The sequence below is a fragment of the Larimichthys crocea genome, chromosome X (genome assembly GCF_000972845.2).
Source record: "Larimichthys crocea isolate SSNF chromosome X, L_crocea_2.0, whole genome shotgun sequence".
NCBI lineage: Eukaryota > Metazoa > Chordata > Actinopteri > Sciaenidae > Larimichthys > Larimichthys crocea.
In genome coordinates this window covers 1,754,205-1,766,209 of record NC_040020.1, presented here as the reverse complement: position 1 = coordinate 1,766,209, position 12,005 = coordinate 1,754,205, and the positions used below count along the sequence as shown (strand labels likewise).

General features: G+C 37.6%; 1 protein-coding gene and 1 long non-coding RNA gene across 2 annotated transcripts; both read right to left on the bottom strand.

The window, feature by feature from the left end:
- Positions 1-357: 357 nt before the first annotated feature.
- Positions 358-5,525, bottom strand: LOC104930830 (integumentary mucin C.1-like). Its single transcript, XM_027282479.1, has 12 exons — positions 5,356-5,525; positions 4,585-4,649; positions 4,177-4,325; positions 3,973-4,044; positions 3,250-3,632; positions 2,879-2,943; positions 2,642-2,784; positions 2,495-2,530; positions 2,136-2,347; positions 1,559-1,623; positions 1,319-1,464; positions 358-1,108 (listed from the first exon to the last, which is right to left on the bottom strand). The coding sequence occupies exons 4-12, from the start codon at positions 3,995-3,997 to the stop codon at positions 1,011-1,013; spliced, it is 1,173 nt and encodes a 390-aa protein (XP_027138280.1). The 5' UTR covers positions 3,998-4,044; positions 4,177-4,325; positions 4,585-4,649; positions 5,356-5,525; the 3' UTR covers positions 358-1,010.
- Positions 5,526-8,466: 2,941 nt separating this feature from the next.
- LOC113746714 (uncharacterized) lies at positions 8,467-10,018 on the bottom strand. The gene is made up of 3 exons (XR_003463068.1): positions 9,509-10,018; positions 8,759-8,823; positions 8,467-8,507 (listed from the first exon to the last, which is right to left on the bottom strand). It is a non-coding gene; the product is annotated as an uncharacterized LOC113746714 (long non-coding RNA).
- Between the last annotated feature and the right edge of the window lie 1,987 nt (positions 10,019-12,005).

Here is a 12,005-nt window from a genome sequence, read left to right as displayed (position 1 = left end):
AAGTTATCATAGATATATGGCACTTCATGATTAATAAAAAAAGAAGGTTAATGGTGTTCATTTAAATCTATTTTAAAGACAAAAATAAAACAACAGGGACATTTAAAGGTGATAAGTTTTAGTTTTATTATCCCCCTTCTCAATCAGTATTCAATTCAAACTATATATATATATATATATACATATAATATATTATATATATATATATATATATATAATAATATATATATAACCAATAAAGTTTCTAAATGTTTAGTATTCAGCAATCCACTTGCCACGCTATTCACTTGATACTGGATGATTCAGCAAAACCCAACGTTATGTTCATTGGGAAATTCTTTTCCTACAGTGGTGTTGTTATGGTAAGCCATTTTAAACTACATGGTAATGGTTAGACAGGGATCATCTTCATTAAAAAAAAGAAAATCAACCCTCGAACATTAATGGCTGGTTTGAATCATTGTCTCCAGCATCAAGATCATTTCACATCCACACCCTAAGCTTTTCTTTTCTTCCATCATTCATACTGGATGTAAATTGTAACTGTAAACTTGATGTAAATTGTGTCCTGCTAAACCATACAGGCCTTTCAATTGGAAATAAATATGTAGTACTTTATCCTCTAACATATATATTGACATTTTTAAATGTTAACAATGCCACATGAAACACAGAATATAAAGAAGCATTTATAAAACAATACAATAAATGGCAGATGCTACAATAACGCCCACAAAGTATAAAATATGGTATTACAGTATTAATGATTCGTTCTTTAAATAAAATGGAATCAAAACAAAAGAGGTTGTAACATCAAATGTTGAAAATACTAAGAAACTGTAGTTCTTGACACACAGTACACATCTTTTTACCACATGGCATTGTAATGGTAAATTTCATAATGCACACTTGTTACAGCTTTTGTTTTTGGTATGTGGGTAAATTGATTTTTCCACCTTTGGTAGCATATTAAAAGCGACTGGTCAAGTCAGTGTACCCGCCTGACTGACTTATAAGTCTATCAGCATCTGCGCCACAGCCAGCAGTGTTAGTGAAAAGACTGCCAATGAGCCCACTGTGTGCCGAGCAGGACTGCCTGATGTTATCTCTGAAATATTAGAAAAAGCAGAGATATTAGTCAGTGAAATTCTCTGGACTGAATGTATCTTCATAAGCTCAAAGTGTATACTTAAAAGGAACCCTTGTCTTACTTTCATATTTAAAAATGACCAGAGAAGTACAAATATATTATTGTAACATGCATTTGGCTTTTTAATAGACTAATAAATGTGGACTATATTTTAAGTAAATAACTTACGTGTAACAGAAACACTGCCTGGTATAATGTCCAGGACGGTAGAGTTGCCAAGTTCACTGCGCAACTGTTCAGTTGCAAAAGTTGCAGAAGGAACTGAGGTTTGATTTTTGAACACGAGAGTCATGTTGGTAACCACTGATCCACTCCTACAGGGACAGAGAGAGAAAGCAACATTTTGTAGAAGCAAGTGGACACCAAATGTTGAGGAAAAGTTGGTCAGTTATTGAAATTTTGTCTTACGTGAATGAGTTTACGAAGGAGCGATCGAAAGATGATCCGAATATACGTCTGCTCAGGGCGTTCAACTGAAATACAACTTTACTGTTATTTGCAAATAAAAACAAATGGATGCAAGCACTAATGATTAATTAATTATTCTTATAAACGTGTCAAGCTACAAAGCTCTTAGAGAATTTTACTACAGACTTAATAATCTGAGATCTTGTTCAAGTATTACATAAATCACTTGTTTTGCTATTTATTTTTCCCAGTGATCATGGTGGCAGACTGAATGACTAATCTACATCAAGGCAAAAATCTTAGGGAGTGTTTAGTATATATGCTAATTAGATTTATATCCCAAAATGCAATATTTTTTGAATGTTTTAAAGTTTCAGTTTCAAAGATGTTTCTCTATGTTATTATGACCATTGAATAGTCAAGTCAAGTCAATTTTTCTCTAGCCCAAACAAATTACAAATCACATTTTGCCTCAGGGGCCTTATAATCCATACAACTCCCTTTGTCTTTACACCCTAGATTCAGGTAAGATGGGTTGTTATCAGAAGTACACTGTTGTAGTGCATAGACATCTTACCTCATTGACCACCTTTGCAGCTAAGGCCTGAAAAGCTGCTGATGCTGGATTAGAAAGGTCTGAGGTAAATGTGTCACTGAGACTAAACACAAGTCCAAGTATTCCCTCATTGGCCGTAGGAGGATCTGTTGACGCAGTGGTGGCGGTTGTTGTAGTTGTAGTTGTAGTTGTTGTTGTAGTTGTAGTTGTAGTTGTTGTTGTTGTTGTTGTTGGAGTTGTTGTTGTTGTTGGAGTTGGAGTTGTTGTTGTTGTTGGAGTTGTTGTTGTTGTTGTTGGAGTTGTTGTTGTTGTTGGAGTTGTTGTTGTTGTTGTTGGAGTTGTAGTTGTTGTTGTTGTTGGAGTTGTTGTTGTTGTTGGAGTTGTTGTTGTTGTTGGAGTTGTAGTTGTAGGAACAGCTGTACCAATAACAATAGATAATCAGTTATTGTGACACTGTACCAGGCACCACTTCCTTTGAATAGATTATTGAATAGATTAATTAAGTTTTTCAGTCTCCAATTACTTACTTGCTATAACGCTGCCTTTTACAACATTCAGGGCAGTGCTGTTTGTAAGTGCACTGCTTAATTGCGTAGTTGCACTGCTTGCCGAAGGAACTGAGCTTGTATTTGTGAACACAAGGGTTGAGTTGACAACCACTGATCCACTCCTATAGTGACGATAGAGAAAGCAACACATTCTAAAAGCATGTTACAGGCAAATGAACAGAATAACTGTAAACAGTGATTGAAATGTTGTCTTACCTGAAAGAGTTTACAATGGCACGTTTATAAAGCAATCCATAAAGTCTTCTACCCAAAATGTTTAACTGAAAGAAAACATTCACAAAGGTACTGTATTTAAACAATGGCATTAGTTTTTGCTGCTTCACAATAACTACTAAGTGTAAAAATAGACTGGCCAAACTGAGCAAATTGAACCAAAATTAAAAACGATCAAACAAGATTATCAACAATTTAACTTCCCAAAAGTAAAATTGGCTGAATATTTTAATATTTTTAAATATAGACGATTAGATTCATATCATCATTCAATCATAGATTTCTAAAAAATCATTTATCAGAGAAAGTTTTTAGAGTATGAAACATGCGATGAAACGTTATAGAAATCTTACCTCTGTGACTACTGTTGAAGCTAAGGTCTTAAAAGCGGCTGAAGATGTATTGGAGAGATCTGCGCTGAATGTTTGGTTGAGACTAAACTGAAGTCCAACGGTTCCCTCACTAGATGTGGGAGCATCTGTTGATGCAGTGGTGACTGCAGTAGAGCCAGTTGTAGCGTTCGGAGCAGTAGTTGGAGCTTGTGTGGCATTGGTAGCTGCAGTAGAGCCAGCTGTAGCGTTCGGAGCCGTAGTTGGAGCTTGTGTGGCATTGGTAGCTGCAGTAGAGCCAGCTGTAGCGTTCGGAGCAGTAGTTGGAGCTTGTGTGGCATTGGTAGCTGCAGTAGAGCCAGCTGTAGCGTTCGGAGCAGTAGTTGGAGCTTGTGTGGCATTGGTAGCTGTATTGTTTGGAGCAGAATAAGACATTTAAAAAATGTAGGTGTGGCTGTACTAATACCTGGAACAACAAAAAATTGGATTCTTGTAGCATTTACAGGAGCTTTTGGATAAGTAATAACTATAGTTCTACCTACATGACAAAACAAAATATATGAAGTAACTGGAAACAGTGATTGGATAGTTACGTCACTTGGATACTGGAAATTTTAGTGACACCAAGCTAACCTGAATTATGCAAATTATAATGTTTTGTTGTTGAGAAATGATTAGGTGACAGTATTTGAACTGTTAAAATAAATACATTTAAAATGCCGTTGACTGGTTGTGTCATGATAGTACCTGTTGAGGGAGTTGTAATTATCATTGTTGTAGGTACAGCTGTCGTTGGGGCTTCAGTTGGTGCCAAAACAACTGAAAAAAACAATGATCAAATATGATTTATTATTTTTCTGTCTATTAAATATATTCATGTCATCATATAATCAGTATGTGCTTGCAATAATTATTTACAAAATTCAACATTTGATGATAACAATGTCTCACCGGCTGCTGTGATAGATGATGCGTTGACACTGAGGTTAAAACCACTGCTCGAAACAGCAGTCTGCAAAGTATTAGTCACAGAACTGGTATTTGGTGTTGCAGACACATTGTTGAATATCAGCTCAGCATCTACCACAACGGACCCTGACCTGTAACAGAAGTGAAATTTTTAATAGCACAATTATATTTGGTCATTGTGGCCATAGTTGTTTAACTAAGTCACCATGACAAGGATGATGGATATTCATGAGTGAAATAAAATTATTTCTGTTCCTGCAAATCTGAACAGTATTTTCTAATATATACATGATAAACCATATGATAGATAGACGAAATGAACACAAAGGACAACATTCCCTTGTCTTTGCATTAACCAAAAGAAAATCAATAAAATGCAACACTATATACCTGAAGCTTTTGATGACACTTCGATTGAAGGCAGCTCCGAATTTGTCACGATAGACACGGTTGAGCTGTAAATTAAGTTAATCCAAGAAAAAAAAGTATAATTACAAAACATCTATGAGACAGTAAAATAGTTTTTATGCCACAACTATTCAATAATTTTTTCACTACTCAATTTTTCCTTTATGTTTTCTCATGCATCATGGTCATGGTCTTGGCTCCATCTCAAACCAGCATTTAAAATATATTCCTATGCTTTCCACGTATGTGGACAATCTTTAATGAAAGTCTTTTTTATTACCGTGTTTCTACTAATGTTGTTTATGCTATTACCTGCTACAGTGTGGACACTCATTGACAAACAGGATGTAGAATACACATATCCAAAAAACATCAACAGGATGAAAAAACAAACTGAAGACCAAAAACTTAAGGCTAAGATCTCACACTGTGTTAAGTGTTAATACCGCCCAACAACTATAATGAAGCAATGTATGTCTAATTCTTGACATCCCATTCCTACCACAAGAATCAAAGTTTAATCTTACATGAGAAATCTAAAAAGTTCTGAGGTTCTCTAAATTTTCATGAATTATTTGGAATCTGATTGTGAAAACGTGGAAAAGACAAGCAAAGAAAAAAAGTCTATACCATGTGAACAATTTTTCTAACATCTACATTTTTCATGCATTATTTAACCTGATTGTGAAAAAGTACAAAAAGAAAAATGCAAAAATCAAAACTCAATACCATGTCAACTATTTATGAACTTACCGACTTGGTTACTTTGTCTTCCAAGGCTTTGAACGCTGGTGAAGACTTGTTTGTAAGTTCTGGTGTAAAGGTCTCCTGCAATGAAAATCCCAAGCGTATCTTTGGCTCTTGTTGTGGTGCTGCTGTGGTTGTGGTTGTGGTGGTAGCTAAAGTGCCAACAGTTGTGATTGCAGTAACTGCAGTAGAGCCAGCTGTAGCGTTCGGAGCAGTAGTTGGAGCTTGTGTGGCATTGGTAGCTGCAGTAGAGCCAGCTGTAGCGTTCGGAGCAGTAGTTGGAGCTTGTGTGGCATTTGGATAAGTAATAACTATAGTTCTACCTACATGACAAAACAAAATTATGAAGTAACTGGAAACAGTGATTGGATAGTTACGTCACTTGGATACTGGAAATTTTAGTGACACCAAGCTAACCTGAATTATGCAAATTATAATTTTTGTTGTGAGAAATGATTAGGTGACAGTATTTGAATGTTAAAATAAATACATTTAAAATGCCGTTGTCGGTGTTGTCATGGTACCTGTTGAGGGTTGTATTATCATTGTTGTAGGTACAGCTGTCGTTGGGGCTTCAGTTGGTGCCAAACAACGAACAAAAAAAAACAATTCAAATATGATTTATTATTTTCTGTCTATTAAAATATTCATCGTCATCATATAATCAGTATGTGCTTGCAATAATTATTACAAAATTCAACATTTGTGATAACAATGTCTCACCGGCTGCTGTGATAGATGATGCGTTGCACTGAGGTTAAAACCACTGCTCGAAACAGCAGTCTGCAAAGATTAGTCACAGAACTGTATTTGGTGTTGCAGACACATTGTTGAATATCAGCTCAGCATTCTACCACAACGACCTGACCTGTAACAACGAAGTGAAATTTTAATAGCACAATTATATTTGGTCTTGTGGCCATAGTTGTTTAACTAATGCACATGACAAGGATGATGAGATCAGAGGGAAATGAAATTTTCTGGTCCTGCAAATCTGACAGTATTTTCTAATATATACTGATAAACCATTGTAGATAGACAAAATGAACACAAAGGACACATTCGCTTGTATTTGCATAACCAAAAGAAAATCAATAAATGCAACACTATTACCTGAGTTTTGATGACACTTCGATTGAAGGCATCTCCAATTGTGTCACTCTAGACTTTGTTGAGCTGTAAATTAAGTTAATACAAGAAAAAAAAGTATAATTACAAAACATCTATGAGACAGTAAAAATAGTTTTATGCCACAACTATTCAATCATTTTTTCACTACTCCATTTTTCCTTTATGTTTTTTCCTGCTCATGGTCTGGTCTTGGCTCCATCTCAAACCAGAATTAAATATATTCCCAGCTTTCCACGTATGGGGAATCTTTAATGAAAGTCTTTTTTTAATACCGTGTTTCACTAATGTTGTTTAGGTATTACCTGCTACAGTGTGGACACTCATTGACAAACAGGATGTTGAATACACATTTCAAAAAACATCTACAGGATAAAAACAAAGTGAGACAAAACTTAAGGCTAAGATCTCACACTGTGTTAAGTGTTAATACGCCAAACAACTATAATGAAGCAATGTTAGTCTAATTCTTGACCTCCATTCCTACCACAAGAATCAAAGTTTAATCTTACATGGAGAAAACTTAAAGTTCTGAGGTTCTCTAAATTTTATGAATTATTTGAATATGTTGTGAAAAACATGGAAAGAAAAGCAAAGAAAAAAAGTCTATACCATTTGAACAATTTTTCTAACATCTCAATTTTCGTGCATTAGTTTAACCTGTTGTGAAAAAGTACAAAAGAAAAATGCAAAAATCAAAACTCAATGCCATGTTAACTATTTATGAACTTACCGACTCGGTTACTTTGTTTCCAAGGCTTTGAACGCTGGTGAAGACTTGTTGTAAGTTCTGGTGTAAGGTCTCCTGCAATGAAAATCCCAAGCTTATCTTGGCTCTTCTTGTGGTCGCTGTAGGTTGTGGTTGTGGTGGTAGCTAAAGTGCCAACAGTTGTTGACTGCAGTAACTGCAGTAGAGCCAGCTGTTGCGTTCGGAGCAGAAGTTGGAGCTTGTGTGACATTGGTAGCTTCAGTAGAGCCAGCTGTAGCGTTCGGAGCAGTAGTTGGAGCTTGTGTGCATTGGTAGCTGCAGTAGAGCCAGCTGTAGAGTTCGGAGCAGTGTTGTGTGCAGAGTTGAGCTTGTGTGGCATTGGTAGCTGCAGTAGAGCCAGCTGTAGCGTTCGGAGCAGTAGTTGGAGCTTGTGTGACATTGGTAGCTGCAGTAGAGCCAGCTGTAGCGTTCGGAGCAGTAGTTGGAGCTTCTGTGGCATTGGTAGCTGCAGTAGAGCCAGCTGTAGCGTTCGGAGCAGTAGTTGGAGCTTGTGTGGCATTGGTAGCTGCGCAGTAGAGCCAGCTGTAGCGTTCGGAGCAGTAGTTGGAGCTTGTGTGGCATTGGGTAGCTGCAGTAGAGCCAGCTGTAGCGTTCGCGAGCAGTAGTTGGAGCTTGTGTGCATTGGTAGCTGTATTGGTTGGAGCAGAATAAGACATTAAAAGTAGGGTGGGCGTTACTACATGGCACAACAAAAAAAGTGGATTTCTGTAGCATTTACAGGAGCTTGGATAGTAAACATAGTTCTACCTACCTGACAAAACAAAATAATGAAGTAACGGAAACAGTGATTGGATAGTTACGTCACTTGATACTGGAATTTTAGTGACACCATAACCTGAATTATGCAAAATAATTTTGTTTTGAGAAATGATTAGGTGACAGTATGAACTGTTAAATAAATACATTTAAATGCGTGTTGACTGGGTGTCATGATAGTACCTGTTGAGGGAGTTGTAATTATCATGTGTAGGACAGCTGTCGTGTGGGGCTTCAGTTGGTGCCAAAACAACTGAAAAAAACATGATCAATAGATTATATTTTTCGTCATAAATAAATTCATCAGATATATATCAGTGTGTGCATATTATTTACAAATTCAACTTTGATGATAACATGTCTCACCGGCTGCTGTGATAGATGATGCGTTGCCCTGAGGTTAAAACTACTGCTCGAAACAGCAGTCTGCAGTAGAACAGAACTGGTATTTGGTGTTGCGACACTGTTGAATATCAGCTCAGCATCTACCACAACGGACCCTGACCTGTAACAGAAGTGAAATTTTAATAGCACAATTATATTTGGTCATTGTGGCCATAGTTGTTTAACTAAGTCACATGACAAGGATGATGGATATTCAGGGAAAGAAATTATTTCTGTTCCGCAAATCGAACAGTATTTTCTAATATATCATATGATAAACCTATGATAGATAGACAAAATGAACACAAAGGACAACATTCGCTTGTATTTGCATTAACCAAAAGAAAATCAATAAAATGCAACACTATATACCTGAAGCTTTTGATGACACTTCGATTGAAGGCATCTCCAAATTGGTCACTATAGACTTGGTTGAGCTGTAAATTAAGTTAATACAAGAAAAAAAAGTATAATTACAAAACATCTATGAGACAGTAAAATAGTTTTTATGCCACAACTATTCAATCATTTTTTCACTACTCCATTTTTCCTTTATGTTTTCTCATGCATCTGGTCATGGTCTTGGCTCCATCTCAAACCAGCTTTAAAATATATTCCCATGCTTTCCACGTGTGGAAATCTTTAATGAAAGTCTTTTTATTACCTGTTTCTACTAATTGTTTTAGTATTACCTGCTACAGTGTGGACACTCATTGACAAACAGGATGTAGAATACACATATTCAAAAAACATCTACAGGATAAAAAAACAAAGTGAAGACCAAAACTTAGGCTAAGATCTCACACTGTGTTAAGTGTTAATACCGACCCAACAACTATGAAGCAATGTTAGTCTTCTTGACATCCCATTCCTACCACCAAGATCAAAGTTTAATCTTACATGAGAATTGAAAAGTTCTGAGGTTCTCTAAATGTTCATGAATTATTTGGAATCTTGCGAAAAACATGGAAAAGAGAAGCAGAGAAAAAAATTCTATACCATGTGAACAATTTTTCTAACATCTACATTTTTCGTGCATTATTTAACCTGATTGTGAAAAAGTACAAAAAGAAAAATGCAAAAATCAAAACTCAATGCCATGTTAACTATTTATGAACTTACCGACTCGGTTACTTTGGTTTCCAAGGCTTTGAACGCTGGTGAAGACTTGTCTGTAAGTTCTGGTGTAAAGGTCTCCTGCAATGAAAATCCCAAGCTTATCTTTGGCTCTTCTTGTGGTGCTGCTGTAGTTGTGGTTGTGGTGGTAGCTAAAGTGCCAACAGTTGTGACTGCAGTAACTGCAGTAGAGCCAGCTGTAGCGTTCGGAGCAGTAGTTGGAGCTTGTGTGACATTGGTAGCTGCAGTAGAGCCAGCTGTAGCGTTCGGAGCAGTAGTTGGAGCTTGTGTGACATTGGTAGCTGCAGTAGAGCCAGCTGTAGCGTTCGGAGCAGTAGTTGGAGCTTCTGTGGCATTGGTAGCTGCAGTAGAGCCAGCTGTAGCATTCGGAGCAGTAGTTGGAGCTTGTGTGGCATTGGTAGCTGCAGTAGAGCCAGCTGTAGCGTTCGGAGCAGTAGTTGGAGCTTGTGTGGCATTGGTAGCTGCAGTAGAGCCAGCTGTAGCGTTCGGAGCAGTAGTTGGGCTTGTGGCATTGGTAGCCTCAGTAAGCCAGCTGTAGCGTTCGGAGCAGTAGTTGGAGCTTGTGTGGCATTGGTAGCTTCAGTAGAGCCAGCTGTAGCGTTCGGAGCAGTAGTTGGAGCTTGTGTGGCATTGGTAGCTTCAGTAGAGCCAGCTGTAGCATTCGGAGCAGTAGTTGGAGCTTGTGTGGCATTGGTAGCTTCAGTAGAGCCAGCTGTAGCATTCGGAGCAGTAGTTGGAGCTTCTGTAGCATTGGTAGCTGTAATGTTTGGGGCAGAAGAAGACATTGTCATAATGAGTTTTTGGAGCACTAATAGTTCTGCCTAATCACGAAACAAAATTATAAAACTTTTACTTTTTGCAGCAATGTTTTTCATTGAATGGACAATTGGAGCTGTTGGAAGTTGCCTCCACCAATTGTGTTGATTTCTAAATTGGTTGCCACATATAGCAAAAACTGAAACATTCAAAAGTTACTTTACCTGAAAAAAAGAAAAAAAAACTTGTGGAAACTGGTTGTGGTGAGGTTGTGTTGCCTGGGGGTGACATTGTATATACTACCACTGAGGCTGTGTTTCCGAGTTGTGACATTACATTTTCTGGCAGTGATGTCATGTGGAGTGGTGCTTGGGTTGCGTTTCCTTGTGGTGTGGATATATTGACTAGTGGTGGGATGTTGCATTTTCAATGGGCAAGGTAGCAATGCTTGGTTTTGAGGTTGTGTTGAGAGATAGTGAGGTTCTGTTGATAGTAGTTAAGATTATATTGACTGGTATTGCCATACTGATACAGTTAGACTGTTGTTTCTGTTTATATTGTTCATTCTGTTCATACCGCCATATTTGCCATATTTATACTATTTATATTTTCCACTGTCTTTTCTTGGATGTCTTTTAGCTTGTATATATTTTTAATTTTTATATAAAATTTTTTTTTACATCTTTTACTTATATTTTATATTTCTTGTTTATTGCTGCAACAGGGATAAGAGGGAAACGCAATTTCAATTCTCTGTATGTTCTGTACATATGACAGCATTGATAATAAAGTTGACTTGAACTTGAACATGAACTTGTGTTGACTGGTTGTGAAGTTGCATTACCTGTGGGAGATGTTTCAGTGCTTGGAATTGAGGTTGCATTGAGAGGTTGTGAGGTTGTGTTGACAGACGGTGAAGTTGAGTTAATGTGCGTTGAGGTCATGTGCACTTGCGGTGTGGTCATATTAACTAATGGTGAGGTGGTGATATTGACTGGTGGTGGTGATGTTGCATTTCCTGTGGGAGATGTTGCAATGCTTGGTTTTGAGGTTGCATTGACAGATAGTGTGGTTGTGTTTACTTGTGGTGAAGTTGCATTAATGGTGTTTGAGGTCATGGCACTTGTGGTGGTCATATTAACTGTGGTGAGGTGGTGGTGATATTGACTGGTGGTGGTGATGTTGCATTTCCTGTGGGAGATGTGTCAATGATTGGATTTGAGGTTGCATTGAGAGATTGTGAGGTTGTGTTGACAGATGGTGAAGTTGAGTTAATTGGCGTTGAGGTCATGTGCACTTGCGGTGTGGTCATGTTTACAGGAGGTGATGGGATATTGACTGGTGGTGGTGATGTTGCATTTCCTGTGGAAGATGTTTCAATGGTTGGAATTGAGGTTGCATTGAGAGGCCATGAGGTTGTGTTGACAGATGATGAAGTTGAGTTAATTGGCGTTGAGGTCATGTGCACTTGCGGTGTGGTCATATTAACTAGTGGTGAGGTGGTGATATTGACTGGTGGTGGTGATGTTGCATTTCCTGTGGGAGATGTTTTAAGGATTGGTTTGGGTTGCTTGAGAGATTGTGAGGTTGTGTTGACGTGGTGAGTTGAGTTAGTGGTTGTGAGGTCATGTGCACTTGCGGTGTGGTGTGTTCAGGAGGTGTGTTGATTTGACTGGTGGTGGTGATGTTGCATTTCCTGTGGGAGATGTTCATGATCGGATTTGAG

Excerpts from the sequence above, each read along its gene's own strand:
- LOC104930830 (XM_027282479.1), bottom strand. The coding sequence starts at position 3,997 with ATGATAATTACAACTCCCTCAACAG. Across the intron at positions 3,633-3,972 it reads AATTACAACTCCCTCAACAG|CTACCAATGCCACACAAGCT; the intron begins GTACTATCATGA and ends CAAACAATACAG. Across the intron at positions 1,624-2,135 it reads CTGCAAAGGTGGTCAATGAG|TTGAACGCCCTGAGCAGACG; the intron begins GTAAGATGTCTA and ends GTTGTATTTCAG.